The 13,614-nt window shown below is 41.5% G+C and overlaps 1 protein-coding gene across 4 annotated transcripts in view; it reads left to right on the top strand.

The window, feature by feature from the left end:
* MELK (maternal embryonic leucine zipper kinase) overlaps positions 1–7,934 on the top strand; it is a 59,080-nt gene extending 51,146 nt beyond the window's left edge. For all 4 annotated transcript variants that reach the window (XM_040361685.1, XM_040361678.1, XM_040361665.1 and 1 more), the window contains exons 15-18: positions 1–91; positions 4,943–5,111; positions 6,155–6,258; positions 7,515–7,934. In XM_040361685.1, coding sequence (XP_040217619.1) covers positions 1–91; positions 4,943–5,111; positions 6,155–6,258; positions 7,515–7,692 — 542 coding nt within the window. In that variant the 3' untranslated portion in view covers positions 7,693–7,934. The remainder of the gene's footprint in view (positions 92–4,942; positions 5,112–6,154; positions 6,259–7,514) is intronic.
* Positions 7,935–13,614: the final 5,680 nt, after the last annotated feature.

Here is a 13,614-nt window from a genome sequence, read left to right as displayed (position 1 = left end):
ACAAAAGCTGCTGTACTAAGGATACTCCCAACAAAAAACCTGTTCTGGTGAATGATGACATTACAACAGGTGTAATAAGCCCTGAAAGGCGGTAAGTGGTCGTAATGAGCTTTTATTTTTTATTTTTCTTATCATTATTCTCAAAAATGGTAGAATAAAACTTGCCTACTTTTCAAATTATGTTTCCATTTATTAGTCCACACCAAATTTTTCCAATCATCTGCTGAGTTTTTCTTGCCCCCCCCTCCCACTTTTGTTTGAGGGAATTTTTTTTTTTTTTATAAGTTTAGAGTAGAGTAAACCTTTGCCAATATTTCATGGATATTTTTTTACATACCCAATTATTTTATTTTATTTTTTTTCAGCAAGAAAAGATTCTTTAAGTGCCCTCTGATTACATTTCTCTATACAATAAGATGGGGGGGACCTTCCTGTATAAGCTCCCCAAGCTCAGCCACCAAACCTCCCTCCAAATCCTCTGTGCCCGAGAGCTGCATTGCTTTTCTCCCTCTTTCTCACAGGCACAGAGGCAGCAGCCATTGGCTCCTGCTTCTTTCAGTCAAATCCTGTGAGGAAGGAGCAGGGGGCTGGGCCAAGTCACGCTGTGTGTGTCTATGGACACGCACAACCCAGCTCAGGAGCGATTCCACATATCTGCCCCCATTGCAAGCACTTGCTATGAGAGCAGGCACAGAAGAGGAGGAGTGAAAAGTGCCCCCAGAAGAGGAGGTTTGGGGAAGCCCTATTTGTTAATTTTAAAGAAAAATTGCCTTTAGTAACACTTTAAGATTGCTTTTAATGAAAAGGCTGTCAGTACTGGTGTAGCCCAGAAGTTAAGTCTTGGTAACAAATTGAAACTATATCAGAGATTCATACATCCATATATATCCCAAGTCCTCTATTTTTGAGAAAATCCTCGAGACCCTCTATTCAAGAAATGCCCCTTTTGATTTTTGATGCACCCTACAGTCACACAATTTCCTGTCGTCCATCTTGCTGCCTATGTCTTTTTACTGTACTGTGACTGTTCAAAAGATTATGCATAACTTTGGGTCCTATTAGACATACTTTGTTTTGCTGATCACCTCTAATGCAGAAAACAAACTCATCTATCTCGAAATGGATGACCTTTGTGTCTTCTCACCTGCTCAAATAAACAGAATGCTATACTTCATACACAAATTTTCACTTGGTAACAGCTATCAATGAAATGAGATATAATCCGAAAACCCTCTGGGATTGGGTACTAACTTCTCAGTCGGTACTATCCATTGCTCCCAAATTTTTACTGGAGGTGCAGCAACGATAATATGAATGGAGGTGATTATTGCGCTATCCTGAAAAAAGGAAAGCGGCTACAATGTGACAAAAATGCAAGAGAAAATGAGAGTGAATATGTAGCGCTAAAAGTGACAAAGTAAAATGTGTAAATCACTAGCAATGTAAACCCATCAGGGTAAAGTGGACCGTGAAAAATGAATAATTAAAATAAGAGAAATAAATCCACACAAAAGAGCTGATTTGATGAGTGTCCATCACAGATGGATGAGGAATCTCACGGTGAAGTCATCACTGGAAATGTGCCTTCAAACAAATGGTGTGTCTTAAACACCAACCGGAATCGTTGGACCAGACTATCAATGACAACGGATCGATCAGACATGGGTGTTCCCAATTGGTAGGTGAACAGGATATCCAAGAGATCCAAGGAACTCGGAGTGCTCCTTGTAGGAATCTGTATTGAAGTAACCACGAGAAGAGCATCAGTAGAAGTCCGATTTGGATGAAACGCGTCGGACCCGGTACACCGCTCCCCATATTACTTTTACTCTATAGTGATCACTTTTAATTGTATGCTGGTTTTTATCAATAAAAGCCTCAGTTTTTTTTGACCTGCACCATGTTCTGTGGATGTGAGTTTTTTTTTTTTTTTTTTTTTTTTTTTTTTTGGTCATTGCCACCATAGTTGGGGGCTATTGCTACTAAGAACCAATCGAATACTTCTGGACGTATCCTGGATGTTTTGGGTTGGTTGGTCTTCCCTTGAATATCCATGTCTAACTGAGGACCGGTCGTGAACAACTGGCTCTTCTCGTGGTTACTTCAATCCAGATTCCTACAAGGAGCACTCGGAGTTCCTTGGATCTCTTGGATATCAGTGCTTGAAGGCACATTTCCAGTGATGGTTTACACATTTGCAGTGATAACTTCACTGTGAGATTCCTCATCCATTAGTGATGGGGACACTGTCATAATATCGGCTCTTTTGTGTGTACTTGTTTCTCTTATTTTAATTATTCATTTTTTAATTATTCATTTTTTACGGTCCACTTTACCCTGATGAGTTTACATTGCTAGTGATTTACACATATTTCACTTTTTTGTCACTTTTAGTGCTACATATTCACTCCCAGCAAACGATAATAGTTTAGTACAACTCCAGAAGAGGCCTAGTAAAAATCCAGGTGGTTTTGGGCATCTGTCTGATATTTCAGAAATGTATGGGTTTCAATATACCTCCTAAACCAGCCTTTCTCTTCCCTCATAACACAATCCTTTTGCAAAACCTACAAAAACTCTGCCATTATACACCTGATCAATGTAGGTGATACGGTGTAATATGGCTTCTGTTGAGATCTCCAACGTTTATGTTACAGTTTTTCTTAATTCAAGACGACAATATAAAAGATCTCACCTCTGTGTTGAAGGAAAATTTGGAAGCCTTCAGCCGTAGATGATTCTACTGGCTTTAATTTGTGTTCTCTCCAAAATACATTACATTTACCCCTGAGTAGAGGGTATGCTTTGACTGCCCTTTTATAATGCTCCACATCTTTCACTCCTTCCTCCCCCCTTCTCTTTCCAACAGCTAACTAGTTAGTCATGCCTTCTTCATTCAACCCTCTATTCGATTACCCCTCCATTCCCTTCCCAATGGTTTTTCATTAACACCTCATGTTGCCCGAAGGGTACCCTCTTCCTATGATAAGTTTATCCCTCGACCCCTTTTCTCTCATCCCTCCATCCTCTGAATTGTTTTATACTGTGAGAACCTAAGACATCTGATAAGCAAGGCTTCAGGGGTGAACAGTCATTTAGCCTTTCAAGAGGTGCTTTATTGGAATATAGACATAAAGCCATATAATATTGGCCAGGTTGTTCCTTTTTATATTCCATTATATATTGAACTCTAATTGTTCACATTTATATCTGAAGCCTTATATAAGGAATTTACAAAAAAGGGATGTGTGTATTGTTGCCTTATAAGTTTGTGAAATCTCCATTAATAGCTGTAAAATATTGTAATTATGAATATATTTCATTTAGCTTGTATCGATGTAGGGGGTGTAACATATTGTCTTCACAGAAGTCTGTTAGACAGACCATTCGGTGCCTAGTTTTGTGTATCTAAACAATTGGGACCCAAACCTTTGTTCTACAAATATTCACTTCAAAGGATCCCATGTTTGGATATGCAATAAAGGGAGGCCAACCTGTAACCAATACTTAACTCACTGGAAAAATGTCAAGTTAATTTCCCGCTCAGAATAGTCACAAGGATTGGCATTAAAGGGGGCCAACTTGTGCAAAGTATAGGGTTTGGAGATGTAGCCAGTCCTTAACCAGGAATAGGAAAGCCCACTAATCGGAGCCATGTCATGACAACTAATGAGGCATCAGCCTGTAATGATATACACAGACTAGATGGAAGGGAAATGCACACTCTATGGTAGAGTGGCCACCAGAATGGAACCTTGGCGAAAATGTTAACTATAGGAAAGGTCTGCCTTGTACTTGTAACTAAATATGTATGTTTTATGTCCTACGGTTTGTAGATGAATGTTTTAAAGAATATACTCTGTATTTTATTTTAAAATAATGCCGCGTACACACAATCATTTTTCGGCATGAAAAAACTTTGTTTTTCAAAAACGTCATTTAAAATGATCGTGTGTGGGCTTCAGGTTCTGAAAAAAAAACGACAAAAAAAAAATTCAAACATGCTGCATTTTTTAACGTCGTTTTTAAACGATGTTGTTTTTCGGGTTGTAAAAAATGATCGTGTGTGGGCTAAAACGACGTAAAAAACCCACGCATGCTCAGAAGCAAGTTATGAGACTGGAGCGCTCGTTCTGGTAAAACTACCGTTCATAATGGAGTAAGCACATTCATCACGCTGTAACAGACAAAAAAGCGTGAATCGTCTTTTACTAACACGGAATCGGCTAAAACGGCACAAAGGCGAATGGAACTTCCCCTTTATAGTGCCGTTGTACGTCACCGCGCTTTGCTAGTTAATTTTTTAAAACCAATGGTGTGTGGGCAACATCGTTTTAATGATGAAGTTGGGAAAACTTCGTTTTTTTCGACAAGCTGAAAAACAAAGTTTTATTTTTTTTTTCATGCTGAAAAATGATCGTGTGTACGCGGCATAAGATGTTCTTCCATGGTATAGACTTTCAACTACTCGTCAATAAATTGTGTTAATGTGTTAAAGCTTTCACTCTTGGGCAAAGAACTCTCATTTAACCCACATCATTTTTTTTGTAATATTAAATCTCAAATATAATAAACTGGTAACAGTATGGTAGCTTTAAACTCTAAACCCTTAGCATCACACATGATTGCCATAAAGCACAAAAAACATCACTCCTCTTGACTCGTAGAAGCAGAAATGGACCCTCTACAGACCTTGTTTGTGCCCTTTTTAATGTTTTTCCATAGGAGTATGAAATGTAAGTACATTTTCAGAAGTGTAATGTGTTCGAAAAGTGGAAGTGTAAAACATTTTGTTTTGCTCACAGTTCTCATCGAAGCTACATGGTAAGGTTATCTTTGCTATAATGTGCTTCACATAAAGCATCCACTAGGTGGTGCTATAGGGCAACACAAACTGACTTGAATACCTTTTTAATGTTTTTCATTGTTTGTACTTTGATAGTTGCCGCTCTGTGGAATTGGATTTAAATCAAGCACATCTTGACAGTGCTCAAAAGAAAAAAGGAGGCAAGGTGTTTGGGAGTCTAGAACGAGGACTAGATAAAGTCATTACAATGTTGACACCAAGCAAGCGTAAAGCATGTGCAAGAGATGGACCCAGAAAACTCAGGGTATAATAAAATTGAATTCATAAAATTTATTGTATAGCACATCTGTAGGCAGATAAGTGGATTCGAAGGGGGGGGGGGGGTTCCTTTTTATCTATTAAGATGTGTGGGGTGTGTGTTTTTTTTGTTGTTTTTTTTTTTTTTTTTTTTTCTTTCTCAACATGGTATAATATATGGTTCCTGTAATCTCCTATGCAGCAAGACAGACAATGATAGGCAGCTGATAAGACAATTGCTCTAATACACTGCACCATGCTTCTTGGAAGTGCTGGCTGATAGGAGAGATTACACGTGGCTGCTACTCATTCACCATCCACTCACAGGCTGGGGTAAAACATGTTGGCAGTTGCCCTATTTGCAACACATTGACTCAATGTGCTGCCATGTTTGCCTACACGTGGGTGAATAGCTTGGTGTTTAGATTACATTTTCTCACAAAGTTTAGCATTAAGTAATTGCATGTTTTTTTTGTTTTTTAATTAAAGTATGCATATGCAGGTAAAAAGAAAAGAGCATTGTCTCGTCCAACTTTTTTTTTATTTTTTTGGGCCCTATGCCCTGCTTGTCTAATACTTCCTGACCAAAGAGTGACCAACTTTTGGTCATTTAGGATGGCAAACAGGTTCACCTTTAAAGATTTTAGTCCCCTGCCACAGCACTATTTTGAATTTCATGGCACCGGTGTTCAGTTTGTGTGTTGGAGACATATATGGGGAAAAGGTTATTTTGTCTTTATATATTTTTTATTATTATACAAGATTTATATAGCACCAACAGTTTGCTCAGTGCTTTACAATGTCTGTTTATAATTGTAGCTCTGTATTAAATTGCATCAGAACAAGGTATCTGTGTTCAGGGAACGGCAGTTTGGTATTTTCCCTGCAACACCTTTGCAGGCAAATACTAGTATTGCATCTTGTTGGGTAAAATAACATACAAATAACAATAACATAAAATAACATGCATGTTGGTTTTTCTTGTCCGCCCTGTTGACATACTTATTTATAAGTGATGGAACAATACAAAAATAGCTCTGTGTTTTGCAGGCCCATTATAACGTAACAACGACAACTTTATTGAATCCCGACCATATACTAAATGAGTTGACCAGAGTTCTTCCACTGAAGAATGTGGATTATGTCCAAAAGGGGTAAGTGATGCACACGCATTGGGTTTGCAATCGTTTTATCTTTTATTTTGTACAAAGTTTCAAAGGAGATTTTAGGCAAAGAAAAACAGAATTCTATTTCAGATTCCTAGATATGCATATCACAAAATGTTTCATAAAATGATATGTCCATTGCAAGATCAGTGAGAAATGCTTTAAAATAAAAGTGTAGTATATGCCTAGTGGGCACATATTTTTAGTTATGTTTTTAAAGTCATTTTTGAGGCATTTCATATCGCAAAGCTTGTTCTTTTACATTTTTGGTGTTGTAATAAGTAAAGAATTCTGAAGATTACCCAGTTCTGCATTTGACAGATTTTTAGGTTTTAAAACATAATGTATTTTTTTTTATAGGGGTGTGTGTGTGTGTGTGTGTGTGTGTGTGTGTGTGTGTGTATGATGTGCGAATACTAAAAAGCAACATTTGCTCCCAACATTAACACGCACTGATGACATTTACAATATATCAAGCTGCTCTAAATTTTTATTGTAAAGACTACATAGGCACTAAATTGATGGTTATAGTGAGCTATGTACCACCTGAGAAATGCATACATTGCATGCAAAACCTAGTCAAGTGTAGACTTCTTCTCCAATTCACAGTCGGGCTTTAGCTTTTTCCCTAGTGCTCCTTCAAGCGAGCAGTGTCTAAACCCAGGAGGCTGAAGATCTCCATGGAGACTAAAATTTCAACATGCTTGCTACTGCTTACCCTCTTTGTTCCAAATATCTTGAGTTCCCCATGTCCTATCTAAACTACGGGTATGTGGCTTGTGCGACATATTTTGAGAATAGTTGTGTTGGTTTACAATTTCCCTTATTTGTTTTGCTGCCATACTAGACTTTAACAGCAGATGGCACTGCAGAAAAAAAATTAAATGACAATGCTATGTACATATAACATCTGTGAACTGCGTAAGTAGGATGTTGCTAAGCTGTGAAGCTTCTGCCAACCAAAGATGATTATTCGTTTTCTTGGGAATCCATTGTATATAAACGTACCCACAGAGCTTGGGCAAAGGCGCAAGCATGCAGTGCCTATTTCCTGATTGAACTATCATTCTGTCCAAAGCTAAAAATGCTTCAGAAAACCACTGCAAGAGTGACTATTAATACCATCTCCACTTGATGAGATCCTATTTTAATGTTTTTGCCACTATTTAAAAAGCAGGACTGCTTTAACTTTTATGGCTACATGTTAATGTAAGCATTTCTAATTGCGTGTCTGTGTTCTACAGGTATATCCTAAAATGCAAAACGCAGTCTGACTTTGGAAAAGTGACCATGCAGTTTGAACTGGAGGTGTGCCAGGTGAACAAGCCAGATGTGGTGGGGATTAGAAGGCAACGTCTTAAAGGTGATGCTTGGGTTTACAAGAGACTAGTGGAAGACATCCTATCAAGCTGCAGGATGTAATGGTTGCCTACTAAAACTGTAACATTAAGAGGCGTTTTTAGAGCGTTCTTTTCTGTACTATATCTGTACATTTGTACAACTGTAGGGCATGAATTGTGCTGCAATAAGCAATCAATTTTGTGAATAAGTGTAAAAAACAATTGTTTTAATTGCGATTTTTATGTTATTGTTTAAATGTCTGTCTGTCCTGATTTATATGTTTTGAAATAAAACACTAAAACAATAAACCACTAAAAAAAATATATTGGTCCTCCTTATTCTCTCCATCAAATTCACTTTTATGAGAATGTCAACAGTGGTAGTATTCTTCCCCCCCCCCCCCCCCCCCATCTAAAGATGGAATGCTGTACATAGTGATGCCAAATTTGCATAATTCTTTTGCTGTCTCTTGTTCCTAAGTAGGATTTATTGAGGTCGTTAATTAAGCCACAGCTGTGGTTACTAGAGTTAAACTGTATGCTCAATATGAGCAAAACAGGATTGACTCCTATGAATGTGTTCCTAAGTCAACAACATGCCAGGCTTCCAAGTATGGAGTTCAATGTTTTTGTAAAGAAATGTAAATGTATTAAGTTAGGGTTAAACCCTACTAATCGGAGCAGTAGATGTAACTTACTAATACCTCTGAAACATTTAAAGGTCATCAAAGCCATCATTATCTTTGCAGCAACACCATGTTTTATATTTTGCTTACGTTTATGATGCTTTACTAGTTTGAAATGGGGTGCTGCTTGGGGGACTTAAAGTGAAGCTCCACCCTAAAGTGGAACTCCCGCTGATCGGAACCCTCCCCCTCCCCTAACCCCCCCTCCGGTGTCACATTTGCACGCACTTCCGGCCATGGCAGACTGCGGGCAGGACATCACCTCCGTCCTCCCCCCCCCCCCCCCCCCCCCTCCCGTTGTGCTCTTGGAACACTCGGCTCCCAGAGCACAGCGGTAGCCAATCAGCAGGCGCAGCGCAACTCGCGCATGCGCCGTAGGGAATCGGGCAGTGAAGCTGAAGCGCTTCACTTCCTGGTTCCCTCACCGAGGATGGCAGGGGGGCAGTAGAGTGACGAGCGATCGCTCGTCCTCTGTTGTGGACGGCGCTGGACTCCAGGACAGGTAAGTGTGCCGATATTAAAAGTCAGCAACTGCAGTATTTGTAGCTGCTGAGTTTTAAAAAAAAAAAAATTTCCCCCGGACATCATCTTTAAACGATTTAGTAATGGTTGCATAGAGCCTCGAAAGCTTTTAAATTTCTTCCAGCACTTCATTGGGCATTGTGTAGTTTCATAATAAACGCTATTAATAGTTTTATTAGTAATTAAAGTGTTTGTTACACTAAAACTTCATGTTCCTGATATACCATGTACTTGTATGAGAAAGTATCCTGCTGTTTGTATTGCTTACTTTATGTGAAATCCCTGGTGTTCCTGCCAGTCCCTCTGCTCTCCTATTAAAAATGGACCACACTAAGCAGGAGAACATACCGTGGTCGGTTCTCTAGCTGTGCTGGGAACTCTGTGTGCTTTTCTTTAATGTTCAGACTTGTCCTGACACGCCCCCACTGCACAGCCTGGCAAGCTCAGTGTACTACTGCTTCTCCTCCCCCAGCTCCTATGCAGCTGAGAACAAAGGCAATGTGATCATTTTAAAAAAAAAGGGGGGGGGGGGATTTGTTTTTTATATCTATACAAAAATGTTTTGCCTTTCATTTTCTATTTTAAACTGAATGTTTGTAAACGATCACCTTGTAAATAAAAAAACAATCACTTTTAAGTGATTGTAAAGGTTCGTAATTTGTTTTTATTATTTAAATAACACAAATGTTATACTTCACTGTGCAGCTTGTTTTGCACAGAGCGGCCCGAACCTCATCTTCTGGGGTCGCTCGGCGGTTGTCTCGGCTCCTCCCTCAGCTAACCCCCTCTGAGAAGTGCTTTTCCCAAGGGGGGGTTACCTTGCGGGTGCGCTCCCGAGTCCAGCATTTGCATCCATAGACACAAATGCTGGACTCTGCCCCCGTCCCCATCATTGGATTTGATTGATGGCAGGGCAGCCATTGGCTCCCACTGCTGTCAATCTATCCAATGAAGAGCCAAGAAGCCAGCGCGTTCTCGATGTGGGACTTTCGAGGGCTCAGGTAAGAAAACGGGGGGGTGGGGGGGCCTGTAAGTATCTGATGTTTTTTCACCTTAATGCATAGGATGCATTAAAGGGGTTGTAAAGGTTTAATTTTTTTATTTTAAATAACAAACATGTCATACTTGCCTACACTGTGCAGCTCGTTTTGCAGAGTGGCCCCGATCCTTGTCTTCTGGAGTCCCTCGGTGGCTGTCCGGGTCCTCCCCGCAAGAGCTAACCCCTCTCTGAGAAGCGCTCTCCCAAGGGGGTTAGCTTGCGGGCGCACTCCCGTGATACAGTCGGTGGCCATAGCCGCCACCTGTATCACTCGGCCCCGTGACGTGCCGCGTCATTGATTTGATAAATAGTAGTGGGAGCCAATGGCTGCGCTGCCATCAATCATCCAATGAAGAGCCGAGAAGTCAGCGCGTTCACGACACAGGACTTTCGAGGGCTCAGGTAAGTAAACGGGGGGGGGGGCCTGTAGGCATCTGATGTTTTTTCACCATAGGATACATTAAGGTGAAAAAACGCAAAGCTTTACAACTCTTTAGGTGAAAAAACAGGAAGGTTTACAACCCCTTTTAAGGCCATACTCCTGTACATGGATGGCCTTGTATGCAGGGGACGTCTTCATGAGTGATTGTGTATAACTTGCCACAAGCAGAAGTACATCTTCAAGTTGCTACAATTATGGTTTCTCCCTTCAATACCTACTCGTTCTTTAAGTTAATATAGTTTTTTTGTGCTGTTGGCTATCCTCTTAGCGCTTGCTAATCCTTATAACAAGCAAATAACCAATGAACACATTTACTAATTGCATGCTGCCTTACTTTTTAAGTAGGAGTACAATAACTGCAGCTAGGCTTGCCCTTTAATTTATTAATTGCAATATCAGTGTGGGTGTCGAACTCCATTTCATTGTGGGCCGCATCAGCATTATGATTGCCCTCAAAAGGGTTGGTTGTATCTGTAAGGTTAGATGTCCAGCGCATCTCCTACCCTTACATTAGATGTTATGAGCCACTTCACCATCAGAAGTTGCCTCCCAAACTCCCTTACATCACAGTGCACCCCCTTACTTTCTGCTTTCCCAGCAGCATCATAAGGTAAGGGTCTGAAGGAGGGTTGAAGCTCTCCGGCAGCTAAAAATTAGGTACAAGGGCCACACTCGGCCTGCGGGCCTTGTGTTTGACACGTGTGTGTGTATGTATGTATGTGTGTGTGTGTGTATAAAATATATATATATATATATATATATATATATATATATATATATATAAAAATGTGTGGAGTAATAAATGCATTCTTAAGCTTGGATGAGATTTCAGGCATTTACTTTGATGGCAGTTTGCCAGACACTTGATGTCTGGACCAAACACATGGCCCAAGACCCTAGCTACATCTTAATGGATCCCTATATTTACTACCAACTAGAACTTTTACCTATGGCCTTGCATTACAGCATGAAAGCTGGGTGGATACGCTTTGCCAGAGATTAACAAAATGAGATTCCTCTTCGCATACAGCAGGGGTCCTCAAACTTTTTAAACGGGGCCAGTTCACTGTCCCTCAGACTGCTGGGGGGGGCACAAACGACAGTTTGAAAGAAATATAAACAAATTCATATGCACACCTTATTTATAATGCAAAAAAACAATGCAATATTGAAACGCATTTTATACATAAAGGTATTGGTATTTGACAGAATCCCCCTCATCACATAAACCCCCCCCATCAGACTCCTCCTTTACAGACTCCTCTCCATCACAGAGCCCCCCCATCACACTCCACTTTATCACAGATCCCCCCCCCCCATAACATATCCCCTCATTAGACTCCTCTCCATCACAGAGCCCCCCCATCAGACTCCTCTCTATTACAGATCCCCATGAGACTCCCCTCCATCACAATACCCTCCCATCACATATCTTCCCCCCCCCCCCCCCCCAAATCTCAGCCCTCCAGCAATATTACTCTGCTCCTTCTATGACATCGCAGCACTCCCCTCTGCTACCTTAAAGGGTTAATAAAGGAAAACATTTTTTTTTTTTTTTTTTAAATAACAAACATTTTATACTTGCCTCAACTGTGCAGTTCGTTTTGCACAGAGTGGCCCCGATCCATGTCTTCTGGGGTCTGCGGCTGTCTCTGGTCCTCCCTGCAATTGGTCACCACAGTCATGCGAGAGCTTGCATGGTGGTCACTAATTGCGGGCGCGCTCCCGTGATACAGCGAGCGGCCATAGCCGCGTCGTGCGTCACTGGATGTGATTGACAGCAGTGCCAGCGCTGCTCTCAATCCAGCCAATCAGCGGCCAGGCTGAGCGGCGAAGAGGATATCGGGACTGCGCAGGACTTTCGAGGGGTCAGGTAAGTATAACGGGAGCTCGGGGGGGGCCGGCAGCAGCAGATGTTTTTTCACCTTAATGCATAGATTGCATTAAGGTGAAAAAACATTTTCCTTTACAACTCCTTTAATCACACAACGCAAAACATGTTGGATCCGGATAAAGGGCGGGACTTTTCAAGTGAAAAGCAGTGATTGATTGCTGGGGCTGCGCCGCTGCCTTGTAACCAATCACCTGCTTTTTAACTCAAAATGTCCTGCCCTTGGTTTTGACCTTTCATGTTTCTCATCTTGTGTGATTAAGGTAGCAGAGGGGAGTGTTGCGATTTTTAAAAGAGCAGTCCACGGGCCAGGTAAAAGTAGTTTTGAGGACCCCTGGTCTACAGTATACAGTTGTGCTCATCATTTTACATACCCTGGTAGAATTTATGATTTTTTGCCTATTTGTCAGAGAATATGAATGATAACACAATGTAGTCGAACAATGCCACGGCTGTGACCTACATCAACCATCAAGGAGGCACCAGAGTTAGCATCACTGAAAGGAATGTGGACTTGAACCCTTATTGGACAGAACTGCATGTTCCAGGTGGACTTTCTCATTCCTTGGTACCATCTGTCCCAGGGGCCGGTAAAACATCCTGTTTCAAGTTGCTAGCCTTAATGGTGTGGCTGTTGAAGCCCAGGTCTAGGGAAGAGGGGGGTCTATTGGATTTGGTCATCCTTGCCCTCTTGAAGACTAGGAAGACACATTCCTTGGATGCCAAATATGCATAGTGGTAAATATGAAAAAGCCGTCCTAGGAGGGCATCCTGGTTTTCCTCCAGTCTGGTCTAGACCAGCATCAGGCCCTGAGTACCACCAGAGGGCAAGTCTTGGCAATTTTGTTTCAGGGACTGTTTGCCTCTCATTCCACAGTTAAAGCATTTGTGCAGGCTGTTTGCACACATTTCTTCCCCCGTGACTTTGTGGGACCTTAACCTGGCTCTTCGGCCCTTCAAACCTACTAGGAATTATAATGATGCTGAACTAACACCATATTTTTCCCAGTTCGTCTTTCAGGACAGCCACCATAGAGAGACACAGGCTCCTCCCGTCTTAGGAAACACTGCCTTCCAATTATAGATTTAAAACCTCATCCTCCCTCCAGCTCCTCAGTTTATGGTGTTTCCTCTGGCGGGGAGACAGCGCTGAGGGACCAAGGGCCAAATAGCTGGGGAGGCTGAGGCTATATGTACCTGAGAAGGGAAGCGGGTCTTTCCGGATCTCAGGCTGATGGAAGCAGTCCGGTCAGCTAGGGAGCTGGACACCGAGCAGGCTGCGGTTTGTGCGTTCCTCTGCGTCTCTTTGGGAAAGAGCTCAGCCGAGGAGGTCCATTTCTTCTTTTGCCCAGGGGTGGCACTGCAGGTGGCGTGTCAGGCTCCCTGTATAGTATAAGGGGGGGAACTAATGCGCAAACCAACCT

This window comes from Rana temporaria, chromosome 1, assembly GCF_905171775.1.
Source record: "Rana temporaria chromosome 1, aRanTem1.1, whole genome shotgun sequence".
NCBI classification, from domain to species: domain Eukaryota; kingdom Metazoa; phylum Chordata; class Amphibia; order Anura; family Ranidae; genus Rana; species Rana temporaria.
Note: the sequence above shows the minus strand (reverse complement) of the source record. Positions and strands in the feature narration are given on the sequence as shown.